Source organism: Coenobita brevimanus, chromosome 110 (genome assembly GCF_032717465.1).
Source record: "Coenobita brevimanus isolate Jiangsu-jjx chromosome 110, ASM3271746v2, whole genome shotgun sequence".
Taxonomy (NCBI): Eukaryota; Metazoa; Arthropoda; class Malacostraca; order Decapoda; family Coenobitidae; genus Coenobita; species Coenobita brevimanus.
In genome coordinates this window covers 5,314,589-5,332,338 of record NC_137063.1, presented here as the reverse complement: position 1 = coordinate 5,332,338, position 17,750 = coordinate 5,314,589, and the positions used below count along the sequence as shown (strand labels likewise).

Sequence of the window (17,750 nt, the reverse complement as noted above, 5' to 3'; positions counted from 1 at the left end):
AAAAGCGTAAGGCAAAGTAGACAAAGAAGGACTTTGGAAGGTTTGCACATATACAGTGTAGATGGTAAGCTGCTAGGTGGCAACAAGAATTTTTATGACGGTACTGAGGCATGTGTAATGGTAAATGGGCATCTAACTGAATGGTTCACATTCAACGTGGGCATGCGACAAAGCTGTGATGTCCCCATGGTTGTTCAATATACAGTATATACATGAATAGGGTATTGAGAGATGTAAAAACATAAGTAATGGAGAGAGGGATGGCACTGGCAATGAATGGTGATAGATGGAATATCTCAAATTTGTTGTATGCTGATGATGCAGTACTACTTGCAAATACCAGACAAGAACTTGGTAGACTAGTGCAGAGTTTTGCAGATGTCTATAAGTGGCGTGCCTTGAGAGTAAATGTAGAAAGGAATTAAATGATGACAATCGAGAGAGAAGGTGACTCCCAGTGCGATGTTACAGTGAATGGAGAGAGACTGGAATTGGTGAGAAAGTTCAAATACGTGGGTACAGTGATGGGGGGGGGGGAGCGCAGATTGACACAAGGACGGAAATAGCTGGTGCTATGAAGGCCTTGATAAGAAACTGTGGCTTGAGTGTTCGAGCTGCATGAGGCTTACATTAAGGAGTGTTAGTGCCAACTTTAACATATGGATGTGAGACTATGGTGTGACATGAAAATGAAAAGTCAAGTGTGACAGCAGTGGAGATGGGTCTGCTGAGGAATGTATGTGGAGTACAGAGAGTGGATAGGACATGAAATATTGTAATTCGTGAAAGATGCCGAGTGAGGAAGTCTCTGGACACCAGAATCAAAGAATGTACTGAGATGGTATTGTCATGTGGAGGGAATGGATAACAACAGGGTGGTGAAAAAGGTATATCTGAGCGACTCTGAAGGAGGGAGGAGGCAAGGCAGGCCAAGAAGAAGGTGGAGAGATATGAGGGTTGAGTGAGCGATGAAGAGAAGTATGAAAGTTGGTGAGGCTAGGGGACTGACATGAGATCAAACTGGCTGTTTGAATGTTGTGAGAAGAAGTGCATGATCAGGGATCTGGCACCTCTTTTTAACGTGACAGCATTCGGATTGACTCTATCGGATACGTTTTTGTGAAGCTACAGAATGTGGTGAAAGTTTTTGGAGTATTAGATAAAGCCAGGATTCCGGGGGCTTGAATGATGGGCGAAGGGAAATGTGATCCACTGGACTGGGCAAACTTAGGCTTTCTGGATGCTGCTACTCCTCCCCCTGCCCTAGGATAAGAAAGGTGGTCCAGATGATGATGACTATGAACAGATGCATATAACTACTCTCTATAACTCTCTTTAATAACACACACTAACCTCCACTGTGCGACTTTGTGGGAGACTCTCCTCGATTCTTGATGTTCTGCTTGGCGCAGGCAACTAACATGGCTGCACGTGAGCCTGCATATTTAAAACATCCTTTTTTCTTGAGCCTTTCTGGAGTGCTAACTGCCATTTTTAATTTAGATATCCTGGGTTTCTCTGGAGACAGTTCTTCCTGTTGCTGTACTAAAGGACTATATTCTACACCTTCCATTCCCATCACTTCTGCCTGAACAACCTTTTCTGCTTTTCCCTCTGTTTCTTCAGTTCTGCTACCTGTGTCTTCTGAATCACATCTTTTCTGAGGTTTCTTTATCAAATCAGCTGTTTTATCACATGCAGTTTTGACTGGGCTTACTGTAACACCAGCATCATTTGCTGTATCTTGTACACCGTTACTACTTGCTGAATTCACAGATATCATTTTATTATCTGCTTCTCTAGTTGTATCATCTATCATACTATCCTTGTGAATTTCTGCATCTTTCCCATCTTCCCCAGCAATGTCCTTCTGTTCCTTAGAAGCTTCACCTAATTTGTGAGAATCTACAACCGCACTTTGTTCAGAAGGTTTGTTCGCTTTGTCCAATACGTGTTCATTATTTTCTGCTTGAGATTCCTCCCCCCCATCTTGATTAGCCATGACAGCTTCCTCTTTGGAGTTCTCACTGATTTCAAGCTGGTCATCTTTGTTGCTCAATCTTTTCTCAGCTTCACTGGCCTGTTCCTTAAATGTATGGTCACTCTCAGAGGTAAGGTATATTTCTTTGGTACTCTCTGATACTACGCATAAAACTATGTTATCACTCACAGCAGTACTGGCTTCTTCCAACTCCTCCCTATCAGGTGGTTCAAGAGAGCTACTTGAGGATGGATGAGGCTCCTTGCAGGATACATTATCTTTCTCCTCATCAATATTTCCAATTACAGTACCGGTACTCACAGAAGTGTCAGAGTCTTTTGTTTTTTCATCATTTACTTCTTTCTCAGCAGAGGTATGTCGGCTACAACTGTCTGTTTCCCTGCTCTCAATCACCTGGGCCTCTGCATCACATAATGACTCTAATTTGGGGAGCTGACAATCATCCATTTCATCATGTGACACTGGATCATCATTATTCTCCAACTCTGGCAATGGCTCATCATCCCTTGCAGGTTTTGCTTCACTTGACATTACTTTTTCTAATTCAAACATTTCTGTAATCTTCTTTTGCAAGCACTTCTTTGCGGGTGGATCCCTTGCTTCAGAGGAATTAATTTCTTTTACTTTTGGTACATCATCATTACCAGAAACTGGGATTTCTTGTGACTTCCTCCTCTTTAAGCTGCTGGTACCTGGAGGTGTCATGGGCTCCGGCATATCCCTCTTTGGTGCAACTATCTTGCGGCCAGACCTGGTGACCTTCTGTGGGGTGACATGCTGTGGTTCTTCATCTTCTGGACTCTGGCTGTCCTGTGACCCATCACCCTGTGACCCAAATGACTCTTTCCCAGACTTGTGTTGCTTGAAGTCATCTCTGCTCCTCTTCTGGTTCCTTGATCTTTCACTGTGTTTTCCTTTTTCCTCCACTATAATCACAGAATCATCGCTGGAGCTTTGTTTCATTTCTGCTGGCTTCTGTAACTTGTCTTCACCAGTTTCAATCTTTCTCTTTTTAGTGGAAAGACAAGAATCTGAAGTTTCCTCTTCCTCTACAGTATTTCTGTTTCTTTTTGCTTTTAGGGGTCTCCCAGGCTGTTTTTTTGCTTGTTTTTCTTCTTTTTGCAAAAATTTGCTGCCTTTCAGTGGGATTGGTAACTCTGTCAAAAAAATAGTTTTATTATTCATTATTTCCTCACTTGACTGAGAGTTTGGTATTTCATCTTCTGAATCCGTGTCAGACATGGAGCAATCTTGTCTAGAATGATTACTCAGCTGATTATCAGTTTTCAGTAGTACTTCTGGTACCTGTTTCATTAATCTATCATCCGTAACAACACTAGGTGAAACAATTACTTCTCTAAAATTTATTCTTTGTTTCTGAACTGATTTAACTGACTGAACTGCCTCATCATCTTTACTTGCCTCCTCAGATTTACGAGACACATTATTCCCTCTCAAACTTTTCCGGATATCACTGATGGACTTCTTGACTGGGGTTTGCAACTTTCTGCGATGGGTCTCAGCATTAGTTTGTTCCTGTATAATGTCCAAGGACTTCTGCAGTTCCAGGGATGTTTTACGTAGCTCTTCATCTAGCTCTTCGTCTGTGTAGTCACTCTCACCATTTCCATACCTGCGAGGACTTACATCCTGTCTGGCTGTCTTCTTCTTACCTGAGTATGTTTTCATAATGGTTGGTGAAACATTAATTTCAGTATCATTTTCAACAATTTGTTTTTCCTTACTGTCAATTTCTTCCTCTGCCTTTGACTGTCCATCAGCCTCTTTTACTGAGTTTGTAAGAACTGACACATCACCACTCAATTTACTAACTGATTTACACCTTTCTTCAATTATGTTGAATTTTTCAACATTTTCAGAACTGCTTTCCACTGTCCTCATTTCATTATCTTCATATTTTTCATCTTTTTTATCCAAGCTCTTTTGTTCTATATTTTTGTTAACTAGTACTGGCTTAAGACCAGTATTTCTAACTTTCCTATTACTTGGTTTAGAGATATCAGCTTCACTTAAGTCACTTGGCCTATCACTAGGATCACCAGGTACATTTTCTTTTTGTGTGGAGACAGGAGTTGTAAATTTACCAGAGAAGGACAGGCTGTCATTATCCACAGAACAGATATCTTTACTTGCTTTCTTTCGTGGGCTTGGGGGAATAGGGTCAGGACTAGATACTTTCTGGATAACATAAGTCTTCCCAGTGAGCTGGATGTCCTCACTTTCGCCTCTGAAAACAGAAGTTTGGATTTATGTTGGTGTTTAAACAACACATTAAAGAAATATATATTGTAATTGTTTAAACTCTCTCACTGCTCCTGGCAACTAGGGCATCAGCCATCTTCAAGGAACTGTTTGAATGTGCATACTTTAGAAAAAAGTACCACAACAGACACCTCCCTGAAACATGCGCCTTGTCATATTGATGAGCAACAGTTCCCCTTTCAACACAATGATAAAAGGATTTTGCAACTTTTACAACTGGGGCTTAGCACTATGCAGAAGCACAAGTGGAAGGAAGGTGGCAAAATATTTCATCTAATTAAGTATGAAACCTAAAATATATATCAGATATAGGCATACATACATACATACATATATATATATATTTTATATCTATCTATCTATAGCCCGACGCCCTAATCCCGCAAAGGGTGGCCGCAGACAAAACGCCTCCAAGTTGCTCTGTCACCCACCATTTGACTACCCTCCCCCCAACTCACCACCCCTCCCTCATATACCTCTCAACTCCAACCCTCCATCCCATCCTCAGTCTACCTCTCCCTCTCCCTCCCTCCACCTCACCTACATACACCCTCTTAGTCAGTCCTTCATTCTCCATTCTCTTCACATGTCCAAACCACCTCAGTGTATTTCTCATAATCTTCTCAACCACATCCACATCCACCCCACAACGTTCCTTCACTTCTTCATTTGTCAACCTGTCCCTCCACGTCACTCCACATGCTCCTCTCAAGTAACTCATTTCCACTGCTGTCACTCCTGACTTGTTCCCCACTTGCAAGGTCCATGCCTCGCTTCCATACGTCAGGGTAGGGATCACAATACTATCATGCAGTGACTTCTTACCTTCCATACTCACCTCCCTATTTCTCATCAATGCTTTCAGTGTACCAACAATCTTCCTTCCCTGCTGTACCCTTTCACGCACTTCATCCCCCAAAGTTTCATCCCTACTCATCACACTACCCAAGTACTTGAATGCACTCACATTCTCCATATCCTCACCATCCAACCTCACTGCACACTCTGTGACTTCATTCCTCTCAAACACCATAACTTTACTTTTGTTTACATTAACTTTCAGATTCCTCCTCCTACACACTGTCCCAAATTCATTCACCAAACCTTGCAACTCCCATTCATCTTCACTCAACAGTACTGTATCATCAGCAGACAGCAACACCGGAAGCTTCCAAATCTCACCATCATTCATCAGAGCCACCCCAACATCCACTGCCCTACCCTGCACCTCCTTTACAACCCCATCCATGTATATATTAAACAGCCATGGAGACATCACACAACCCTGTTTCAGTCCCACAGTAAGATCAAAGAACTCACTCAGCTCACCATCCACTCGCACCGCAGCCCTAGCTCCCTCGTACATACTCTTCACAGCACTCAACAATTTCCCCTCCACTCCATATATTTAATACCTTCCACATACCTTGCCTATCTATTCTGTCATAAGCTTTCTCCAAGTCCATGAAGGCAGCATACACTTTCCTTCCCTTCTCTAGATACTTCTCCACTAAACATCTTAGAACAAATATCTGATCTACACACCTTTTTCCCTTCCTAAATCCCCCTTGTTCTTCTCCAACTAGCTCCTGTCATATGCCTAACCCTATCAATGAGTATTCTACCATACATTTTACCAGTCACACTAAATAGGCAAATACCCCTATGGTTACCACATACTTCTCTCTCCCCTTTTCCTTTGTATAAAGGAACAATTATACCTGATTTCCAGTCCTCTGGAACCCTTCCCTCTTCCCAAGCCAATCTACACAACTTCCATATCCACTCCACAACAATCTCACCCCCATACCTCAGCATTTCACTACACACTCCATCAATTCCTGGGGCCTTTCCCAACTTAATCTTCTTCAATGCTTCCACTACTTCCGCCCTACTGATCTCTTCCTCCCTCCTCTCATCTCTTCTTCTCCCAGCCATTCCCCAACCACTTATACTCGCACTGCTCTCACTCTCTACATTCAACAAATCCTCAAAGTGCTCCTTCCATCTCCTCAGTTTCTCTCTCTTCTCCACCAACAATCTATTATTCCTATCTTTCACTCCCCTACTATTTCCCCTTTCACACTGCCTTACTTTCTTTACCTCCTTCCAAAACAATTTCTTACTCTCCCTCCATTTCACACTCAGATTCCTCCCAAACTCTTCATCCACTTTCTTTTTACTCTCCTTCCTTCTGCTGCTCACATATACCTCTCTCTTCCCTCTCTCATCTTCTCCCCTACCTCTACTCACTAACCATTCACTATATTCCTTCTTCTTTTCTTCCAAAGCTCGTTTCACCTCATCATTCCACCATGCTGTCCCTTGCACACCCTTGCATCTCCTCCTCACTCCACAAACCGCCTCACACGCTGCGCCTATCTCTTCCGTGAATATCTTTCATACGTCTTCCACCCCTTCCATCTGCTCTAGCTCATACCTTCCCAATCTTTCTTCCACTATGCTCTTATACTCTGTCATTTTCTCACTATCTTGCAATTTCTCCACTCTTCTCACAGGAGTTGCTTCCTCCTGTCTTCCCCTTCGTCTCCTCAACCACTTTCTTTGCAGCTCTACCTTGGCCATCACTAAGTGATGGTCCGAGACTCCATTCCCCCACCCTCTCCACACTCTTGCATCCAACACTTGTCTTCTCATTCACTCATCCACACACACGTGGTCTATCATTGCCTTTCGTTCAACAAGTTCACCATCCATCCTCCTCATTACTCTCCATGTGTACCGGTGGATCATCTTATGCCGAAAGTAGGTGTTGGCTACTGCCAACCCCTTTCCAGCACAGATGTCCACCAAAGCACTTCCATTCCCATCTACGTCAGCTGGCACACTCCACTGACCAACCACTCCATCCACTCGTACATTCCCAACATTGCCATTCATGTGTCCAATCAACAGCACTCTCTCGCTCCTCTCAAACTTGTCCATACATGCTTTATATACATATATATATATATACATATATATATATATATATATATATATATATATATATATATATATATATATACACACACACACACACACACACACACACGAGTATATACTCGTATATCATCATCATCATCATCATCATCAGCCATTACAAGTCCACTGGTGAACAAAGACCTCCCCCAACCTTCCCCACTAATTCCTTGACTGAGCCAATCTTTGCCACGTTTTCCCAGCAAATTTTTCTATTTCATCTCTCCACCTCCGGTCTGGCCTTTTTCTGCTACGCTTCCAATCTCTTGGTGTCCAGTCAGTCTCTTGCTCCATTGGTTATCCCTTATTCTTGCTACATGGCCTGCCCACCTCCATTTCTGTTCTTTTATACCTTCTATAATATATTTGACTTTAGTCTGCTCTCTTATCAAAGTTGATCTTTTCCTGTCTCTTAAAGATATTCCGAACACTGACCTTTCCACTGTTCTCTGAGAACGAACTAATTTATTTTCCATCGATTTTGTCAGTTTCCAGATCTCACAACCATATGTCATAGCTGAAATTATACATTTGTTATATACTTTTCATTTCATACAAACTGGCAAGCTACTTTTCATAATGTCTCTATGTTTACCAAAAGCTTTCCATCAACTGTAATGAGTCTATTTCACTATCGCGATCATTCATTAATTTTAGTATTTGCCCCAAGTAATTGTACTCCTTGACTTCTACAAGAATTTCTTCGCTTATTCTGATGACGCTCTTTAGTGTTTGTGGATTAAACATTAGTTTACTCCGGTTCATCTTTGGCCCTACTTTGAGACATTCTCTGTTAGGTCATTCAACATTTCTTGCAATGAGTCCACTGTTTCTGAGATTAGGATAATGTCATCTGCAATCTTAAATGGTTTAGCTTTTCTCCATCTATGTTCACTCCTTTGTTTTCTGTCTAGCTTTCTGAAAATACTTTCTAGGCATGCTGTAAATAATTTTGGTAAATTGTATCTCCCTGATGCACGCCCTTCTCAATTTTATTTATTTATTTTTTGTCCTTATGTAATTTAACTGTAGCAGTTCCCTCTTTATATGTTTTCGAGAAGTTTTACAATGTCCTCATTCACTCCTTGTTCTCGCAATGAATTTATAATTGCTATGTGCTCCACTGAGTTGAATGCCTTTTGGTAATCAACAAAACCTACGCACAGTGGTTTATTATATTCTGTAGTTTTCTCAATTAGCTGAGTCACTGCGTGTACATGATCAGTGGTGAAATACCTGCTTCAGAATCCTGCCAGTTCATGAGGTTGGTTTTCCTCCAAATCTGTTGTTATTCTGTTCATAAGGACTTTAGGGAAGAGTTTGTAAATGACTGATAATTATATGCTAATGGGTCAACAGTTACTAAGATATTTTGAGTCACCTGTCTTGTAAAGTAAAATAACTAGTGCATTATATCATCTATCTGGTGCCTCTGTAGCTATTTCTTCTACTGATAAAGCAGATCTCTTCGCTCAGACTTTCTCCTCCAATTCCACTTTAGACGATTCCCGTGCTGCTCCTTCATCACTTCCCCCCTCTGACTTCCTCATGGCTAACATTAAAATTTCATCAGCTGATGTATTTTCTACCACTGCTGGCCTCAGTACTAATAAGGCATTTGGGCCTGATGGAGTCCCTCCTGTTGTTCTCAAGAACTGTGCTTCTGTGCTTACACCCTGCCTAGGCAAACTCTTTCGCCTTTGTCTGTCAACTTGTACCTTTCCTTCTTGCTGGAAGTTTGCTCTCATTCAGCCAGTCCCAAAGAAGGGTGACCATTCCCAACCCTCTAACTATCGCCCAATTGCTTTAACATCCTGTATCTCAAAAGTTTTTGAGTCTGTTCTTAATAGAAAAATTTTAAGGCATCTTTCCTATCACAACCTTCTTTCTGATTGTCAGTATGGGTTCCGTCAGGGATGCTCCACAGGCGATCTTCTCACCTACCTTTCAGACTCCTGGTCATCCTCCTTTCGGGACTTTGGCGAAAGCTTTGCCATTGCACTTGACATCTCAAAGGCTTTTGATCGAGCCTGGCATAAATCTTTAATTTCCAAACTGCCCTCTTACGGTTTCTATCCTTCTCTCTGTACCTTCATCTCCAGCTTCCTTTCTGGTCGTTCTATAGCCGCTGTTGTAGACGGCTATCGTTCTTCTCCTAGATCTATTAACAGTGGTGTTCCTCAGGGCTCTGTCCTATCACCAACTCTCTTCCTTTTATTCATCAATGACCTTCTAAGCTGTACATCTAACCCTATCCACTCATACGCTGATGACTCCACCCTTCACCTTTCCATTTGGTTCTCGCAATGTCCATCTCAGCAGTTACTTCAATAGGCAAGGGATGAGGCCATGGCACACCTAATGTCTGACTTGGCTCGTATCTTTGACTGGGGTAAAAATAATCTGGTTGTTTTTAACGCATCAAAGACTCAGTTTTTGCACCTATCAACCCGACAAAATCTTCCACAGGTATACCCACTTATGATTAATAATACTCAACTTAATCCTGCATCATCCTTGAAGATGCTTGAGGTTTCATTTGCTCGGGACTTGTCTCGGAAAGATCATATTACATCTCTTGTAAAATCTGCTTCCAAGCGATTGGGTGTGCTAAGCCGACTCCGTTCCTTCTTTGCCCCTGCACAATTGTTGACTCTATACAGGGGTTTTATCTGCCCCTGTGTGGTGTACAACTCTCATGTGTGGGGAGGCTCCCCACACACAGCTCTTCTCAATAGGGTGGAGTCAAAGGCTTTTCGTCTCATTAACTATCCCCCTCTTACTGACCCCCTTCAACCTCTGTCTCTTCGCTGCAATGTTGCACCTTTATCTCTTTTCTATCCCTACTTTAATGGTCACTGCTCCTCTGAACTGTCTGCATGCATTCCTCCACTTCTACGATGGGCGTGTAGCACCCGCCTAGCAGCAAACTCTCACCCCTTTTCTGTCCAACTCTCTAATGCAAGAGTTAACCGTTACTCCCAGTCCTTCATTTATGCAACAGGTCAACTCTGGAACTGTCTCCCTCTGTCTGTATTTCCTGCTTCCTATGATCTCCAGTCTTTCAAACGCAGTGTGTCCAGACATCTCGAAATGAATGGATCTTGAATTTGGCTCTCTCTTGTATTTTGTTTTTTCTCTTGGAAGGAACAGTTTTGTGGGCTCATGGCCTTTGGTTCCTTCTTCCTTAAAAAAAAAAAAAAAATCTATCTACCTGGTATCTATTGCCAGATGCCTCAATCCCGTATGGGATGGCCACAAACAAATTGCCTCCACGTTGCCCTGTCCCCCACCATTTCACTGCCCTGCTCCCAACTCACACCCCCCTCTCTCATATACCTCCCCACTCCATCCCTCAATCTCATCCTCGGCCTCCCCCTCCATCTCACCCCCTCCACCTCACTCACATATACTCTCCTCATCAGTCTCTCACCCTCCATCCTCTCCAAATGGCCAAACCACCTCACTGTGTTCCTCCTAGCACTTCTTATCACATCCACATCCACACCACAACGCTCCTATATATCCTCATTTGTCAGCCTGTCTCTTCATGTGACTCCACAGGCTCCTCCCAAATAACTCATTTCCAGTGCTGGGCAGGTGCGCAAACACTTGCTCAAAGCGCAATTGCGCACCCTTGCACTCCGGTGATATCGTTTGCACATTGCGCACCGCACGAGACCATGCGCAATTTCGCGCTTGCGCACATGAAAAGGCAGGTGCGCAAGCGCAAACCTAGTTGCGCTTGCACAACTAAATTTGCACTTGCGGACCTGCCCTGTGGACTGCGCACTGCGCAATCCAAGGGACACGTGGTCTTCCAGGGAACACGTGGTCTTGGAAGCTTCCCACATGGTTGGACAATGGATGGGGGAGGCTGGGGCAGGTCGCGAGGGTGGGTTGGTGGGGGGAGGCGGGAGGGAAGGGGGTGGTAGCATTTCTTAATATGCTTCAACAGAGATAATGTATTTTTAATATTTCTTAAATTATTATTATTAGTAAATAATAATAAATATATATTTTTTATTAAGATTAGCATATGCAATTCCTTACAAAAACCATTAAAACTTATTATTTAAATCAAATATCCACAGCCTAAGAGGCTGTGGATATTTGATTTAAATACTCTGTTTTCATGATTTTTTATTTTTTGTAAAGAATTACATATGCTGTTGTATATCTATATTGAATTAAAATAAATTGTCTTGACAAGACAAGAGAGAGAGAGAGAGATAAAGAGCATTATTCTGAGAGAAAGAGAAAGAGAGAGAGTAAATATGGGAATGGCAAAGGAGCGTCCCTTTCAGTGAGGAGATAAGTCATAAACTTTGTCCCTCTTCTCTCTCGTATTCTCCATTCCTTCCCTCCTCTCTCTCTTCTTCTCCATTCCCTCCCTCCTCTGTTGGAAAGAGAGAGAGAGAGAGAGAGAGAGAGAGAGTTGATGATACAGTAATCACGTGATCTTGTCAATGCCTTGGTAAATATAGGCTGTTTTTCACGGACAATGACCTGCTGTACCTCAGTCACCGCGGGTGGTGGGCAGGTTGCTAATTTAGTAATTTATTTAATTATACCAATATATATTTTACAGTAATTCCCACAAATATGTGCAAATGATTTGCGCTAGTGATTTGCGACATCACACAAGCTAAATATTAGATTGCGCACTTGCGCAAATTACAAATAATAGAAAATAATAATAATAAATAAAAGTAAGTAGTTATGCTGTTTTATTTTAATATCTCAATATTTTTCAGTACTGGTAATTCCCCAAAATACAGTATATGCAAATGGTTTGCACTTGCGCTTTGCGACATTGCGCAAGCTAAATATTTGTTAGATTGCGCATTTGCTCTTGCGCAAAGTATTGAACTGTGGATTGCGCTTTGCGCTTGCGCAAGGTCCTTCTTCATTTGCGCTACCCACCACTGCTCATTTCCACTGCTCTCACTCTAGACTTGTGTCCTTAACAACGTCCACGTTACAGTTGGTATCACAATACTGTCATGTAGTAACTTCTTCACTTCCATGCTCACTTCCCTCTTTCTTATCACTGCTTTCAAGGAACCAGCAACCCTGCTTCCTTGTTATATCCTTTCAAGCACTTCACCCTCCAAAATTCCATCCTTACTCATCACACTACCCAAGTACTTAAATAAACTCACATTCTCCATTTCCTCACCGTCCAACCTCTGTACATTCACTGACTTTACCTCTCTCGAAGACCATAACTTTACTCTTCCCTACATTCACCTTTAGATTCCGTTTCTTACATACTCTCCCAGACTCATCCACCAAGCCTTGCAGCTCCCCTTCGTCTCAACAACACAGTATCAACTGCAAACAACAGTACAGGGAGTTTCCAAACACTGACCTCTCTCATTAGGGCCACTCCAACATCCACTGCCCCACCTTGTATCTCTTTTATAACCCCATCCATGTACAGACTGAACAACCATGGAGACTTGACACATCCCTGTTTCAATCCAATCTTCCGATAGAAAATTCACTCAGTTCACTATCCACAAGCACTGCAGCCTTAGCAATCTCGTACATGCTCTTCACCCATATTATCGTACCCCGCACGTTAAAATTATCGCTTTTTGATCAAAATTATCGCACTCATAAACAAAGGCATTTTTTCAGTACTTACAGTGGAATTAATATACTTACTGTATATTTGGAGTGATTAATTAACATTACTGAATTTGTTTAACTGTTAAGTACCTACCAGATTATAATACTGGTTATCATGAGAGTTACTAAATCCTACTGTTGTACTACTCTTACAGCAGACTTGTTGATTTTGCAATTCCTGATTTATTTTTCAGATTATGAAATTATGAAAGTTATCGCATTATTGTATGCATGCTATCGCATATCGCAGTGTGAGCCAAAATATCACATTTTGCAATAATTAGCGCACATCTGGCAACACTGCAGCCGATCAGTCTCGCTATTTCTCTCCGAGGTTGAGAGAAAACAGTGGTGACTGCGTTTCCTGGGATGACTGAGTTAGAATCCTCACACCTCACCCCAGACTGAATGTCGTATCATTGGATTTTCGAGATCGTATTTCAAAAATAGTCCCTAATTTACCCAGGTATTATCATCGGTTTATCGAATACAGAGTGGTTGTATAACAGAACATACCTGTGTATGGTGAAGCTTTATTAGTCTCCCTAACCATCCTATACCACAGTATCTAGATTGAAACACTTCTTTCCTTTCAAACTATAATCTCAAATTTCATTAAGGTTCTCATAAAGCCAAACAAGTTCAGGATCTCTCATCCTATGTCGTATATGTATTACAAAATATCAAAATTAATTTCCAAACAATGTGTCCTGCAAACTAGGGGAAACTAGCAAACTGCTCTAACGGTCAGCTATAGAATTTTAAAAAGCAAATTTTCATAACTCTTGACTTTACAAAATTAATCACAAAGGCAATCCATCATGAAAAATTATTATATACAGCCCAACCATGGACCTACATGCCACAGGAAGTAGGTAAAGGCCATCGTCTTTTTTGACATGTTGCTCCTACACTAATAGGGGTAAGAGGCTGCAATTTACATAATTTACTGGCCTATATGAGGGATTGTTTGTGTATAAGTTTCATCAAATTTGGATCATTAGATTTTTATTTAGATTTTTTTTAAATCATATACAGTAATCCCTCTAATATCCGGACGCCCAATAACCGAACATCCCCACTAACCGAACCTTATCGTCCTGGGATCAAACATTCCCAAAATGGTCCGAAAATCCAAAAAAAAAAGGAAAAAAAAAATCGATTTTTTGCCGTCCGTAATTTGAACTTGCCGCGCGCGCCGCGTGAGAGCATTGTTTTGGTTCGTCATTCCTCCGACGTCCGATAGAGCGCCGCTGCATCCTCCCCACTTCCCGCCTGTCTCTCACCGCGACAAGACCTACGCTCTTCGTCATGGCTGCCCACGTGCTCGCTTTTGTGGTGGTGCCGTACTTGCTGCACGGCCTCCTGCTGCTCTCTGCCCTACTCTTAGTGTGTGTGATGATGGCCCCGCCTCCTGAGAAAAGGAAGAGAGTGGTGTTGACTCTGGAGAAGAAACGGGAGATATTGGAGAAGGTTGATGCGGGTTGGTCTTCCTCTCGCATTCTCCGCGAGTTCAACCTGGCCCGGTCGACTTTGTTTGATATCAAGCGTTCCCGAGACAAGCTCATGCAGTACACGGCTGACTTCTCGTCGAGAAGCAAACGCAACGTGGAGAGGAAGGTTATGTTTACTCCCAAGTATGCAGAGATCGACCGCTCCACGTTGATTTGGTATCGACAGCAACGCGTGCAGCTGGTGTGATGGTACGTGGAACGGAGCTGAAGGCTGCTGCTGAGAAGTTTGCAAGGCTTCACGATGCCCTAGACTTCAAGGCATCCGAGGGTTGGCTCTTCGCGTTCAAGTTGCGACATGGCCTTACTAACCGTAAAGCACATGGCGAAGCATTGGACGCTAACGAGGATGGAGTGGACGAGTTTCGGCACAAGGTGAAAGGCTTGATCGACAGGGAGGGCCTCACTCTCGGTCAAGTCTATAACGCTGACGAAACTGGCCTATTCTATCGTCGAAGTGCCAACGAACACTCTCGCCGATGAGACGGAGAAGCGTGTACCTGGCCGCAAGCTTTCTAAGGAACGAATATCTGCTTTGTGTTGTGCCAATGCTAATGGCATGCACCGGCTTAAGCCCGTTATTGTTGGCCGTGCAAAGCAGCCTCGGTGCCTTCGTGGGGTGATGGATGTCCTTCCTGTCGTATGGTACCATTCTTTGAAAGCATGGTTCACAGCTGTGATTTTCAAAGACTGGTTTCACCATCACTTCGTCAAGGAGGTCATACATTACCAGACGAAGACACTGGGAATTCCTCGCGACCAGGTAAAGGCTCTCCTTCTCCTCGACAATGCACCTGCCCACCCGTGCGACAAGGACTTGGTTGCTGAGAATGGCCGTATTAGGTGCATGTTTCTGCCACTACACGACTGCTCTCATTCAACCAATGGACCAAGGAGTGATCGTGGCAACAAAGCGCCTGTACCGTCGGAAGTTCCTGGACGAGGTGATGGTGGTTCTCGAGGACGAGGACGAGCGCAGGGAAGGACGTGACACTCGAGGCAAGCGGACTTTGGAAAACCTTCGCCGCTACAACATCAAGTCTGCGCTGTACAACGGGGCTAGTGCATGGAAGGAAGTCCCTGTGAAAACTCTTTAAAATGGTTGGTCTCGTCTGCTACAAGGAACAGATGTGGAGTACGATTTCCTAGGGTTTGACGTGGATGACTTCCATGCACGGCCATGCGTACGCACGGCGTCGATGTTGATGTTGACGATGTTAGTGAGTGGTTGGATGTCTAAGAGGGAGATCCTGGGTTTCAGACGTTGTCTTATATCTAGATCGCGTCTTCGTTTGCTTGTGTCATTCCGGAACTTGAAGATTCCGACGACGAAGGCGATGATGATGCAGACTCCGCCCAGCAGGACACTACTCCAGCCATCCCTGCTGAGCGCACTGGGAACATCTAGAGTTCGTCCTAGACTACCTGGAACACCCGGACTGCGACAGGGAGATGGGGCCCTTGGGACTCGTGGAGGAAGTGCGTGCTTTCCGGCAGCGCATCATCAATCGCCAGAATCGCCGGTCCTTGCGGCCAGTCAACGATTGACAGTTTTTTCAGGCCCGTGACCCCGCTGTGCCAAGCCCTGGTTCCACTGCCTCCCAAGACAGGCCCTCATGCTCCGAGCCACAGCCCAGCACATCAGCTACAGTGGAGTCACCGCTCGACGTGAGTTTGCGGCTGTCTTCAGAGTCTTCTGTAGTCGGTACGCCATCACCACTACCCACCGATGCACCCCTTTGGACGCCTGCCAGTGATACTCGGGCTCTGACAGTGAATAAACAGCAAGAACTTCTCCACTAGACCACACGGGAATTTTGAGTGTTGTGCAGTGAAAAAAACGGTGTGTTGTGTTAAGGTTTTCAAGTTGGGAGAAAAGACTAAGTAGAAAAGAAATTTAACGTAACTAACCTTCTTTGTTTTGGCTTTGGAAACTTAAAAAACTTGGGAAAAGTTAATGTGCAACACTTAAATTTAATGGAACATTATTTGGACTAAAGTGAACACTGTGAAAAGAACGGACTTCTGTGTGTTAGTGACTAAGTTCAGTGCAAGACTTCAGGAAGAGTGTAGTGCAAGTGCTTCAGGAAATCGTTCTTACTGTCAGAGTCCGAGAGGAGGCGGTTATTCATCGAGGTGGCCAGGGACTTGCTGTAAGTAGCCAAAATGTTTCATGTTGTACTATTTTCCATACTATATTTACCAGAATGTTTCATATTGTATTTTTTCCCATACTATACTTACCAGAAAGTGTCATACTGTACTTCTTTCCATACTAAACTTACCTCATGCATGTGCAGTAGGAATGTGTTTTTCAGAGTTCGGTTAGGTTCGGTTCGGTTAGGTTCGGTTAGAGTCCATAAGTACCAGAATGTTTATTAATGTATGAACATACTTCTAAACCCACATTTTATGTGTCTATTGCATTTATTTCAGTCATTTATGTGCCTTATTGGTGTGATTTGGGTGTTAAATAGGTGCTATGCATGTCCGGAGGGAGTTGTATAGGTGTTTCTCTGTGTTAGGGTCCGTAAGTACAAGTCCATAAGCTGGGGCCCAATATCCGGACAAAACCAATATCCGAACCTACCGATGGCTCTATTGATCCGGATATTGGAGTGATTACTGTATTTCTAAAATATCTCTAAGAAATTCACAGATTCCTAAAGTAATGTATAAAATTCGGCTTACTATGTGGCAAACTAATCATAATGAGTTGCTTTACTGACTCTCTAATATGTTTTGTGATACAGTCATCCCCCCAATATCCGATGTAATAGTGCCAAAGGCATGTCCGGAAAGTGGTCCTGTCCGGATATTGGGCCCCAGCCTCCTGGACTTGTACTATGGACCTTAACTCAGAAAAACACCTATACAACTCCCTCTGGACATGCATAGCACCTATTTAACATCCAAATCACACCAATAAGGGATATAAAAGACTGAAATTAATGCAAAAGAACCATAAAATGAGGTTTTAGGGGTGAGTATATACAATATTAAACATTCTGGGTACTTACAACAAGTCCCTGCCTCCTGGACTGGTAGTTATGGACCCTAACCTAGCCTAACTCAGAAAAACACCTTCCTACTGCACATGAATAGCACCTAAGACCCTATTCACATCAATAAGGAACATAAAAGAGTGAAGTGAGGTGTTAGAGGTAAGTACAGTATGGAAAATACAGTACAATATGAAACATTCTGGATACTTACAGCAAGTCCCTGGCCATCTCGATGAATAACCAGCCTCCTCTCAGACTCTGACAGTAAGGAGGAGTTCCTGAAGCACTTGCAGTACAATGTTCATGAAGTCTTGCACTGAACTTAGTAAA

At 43.0% G+C, this 17,750-nt stretch overlaps 1 protein-coding gene across 1 annotated transcript in view; it reads right to left on the bottom strand.

The window, feature by feature from the left end:
- The window catches only part of LOC145417418 (uncharacterized), a 287,807-nt gene that overhangs the window by 67,896 nt on the left and 202,161 nt on the right, over positions 1-17,750 (bottom strand). The window contains exons 11-13 of the mRNA XM_080286100.1: positions 8,935-8,982; positions 7,703-7,716; positions 1,354-4,250 (exon numbers count right to left, since the gene is read on the bottom strand). Of these exons, the coding sequence (XP_080142226.1) occupies positions 1,354-4,250; positions 7,703-7,716; positions 8,935-8,982 (2,959 nt within the window). The remainder of the gene's footprint in view (positions 1-1,353; positions 4,251-7,702; positions 7,717-8,934; positions 8,983-17,750) is intronic.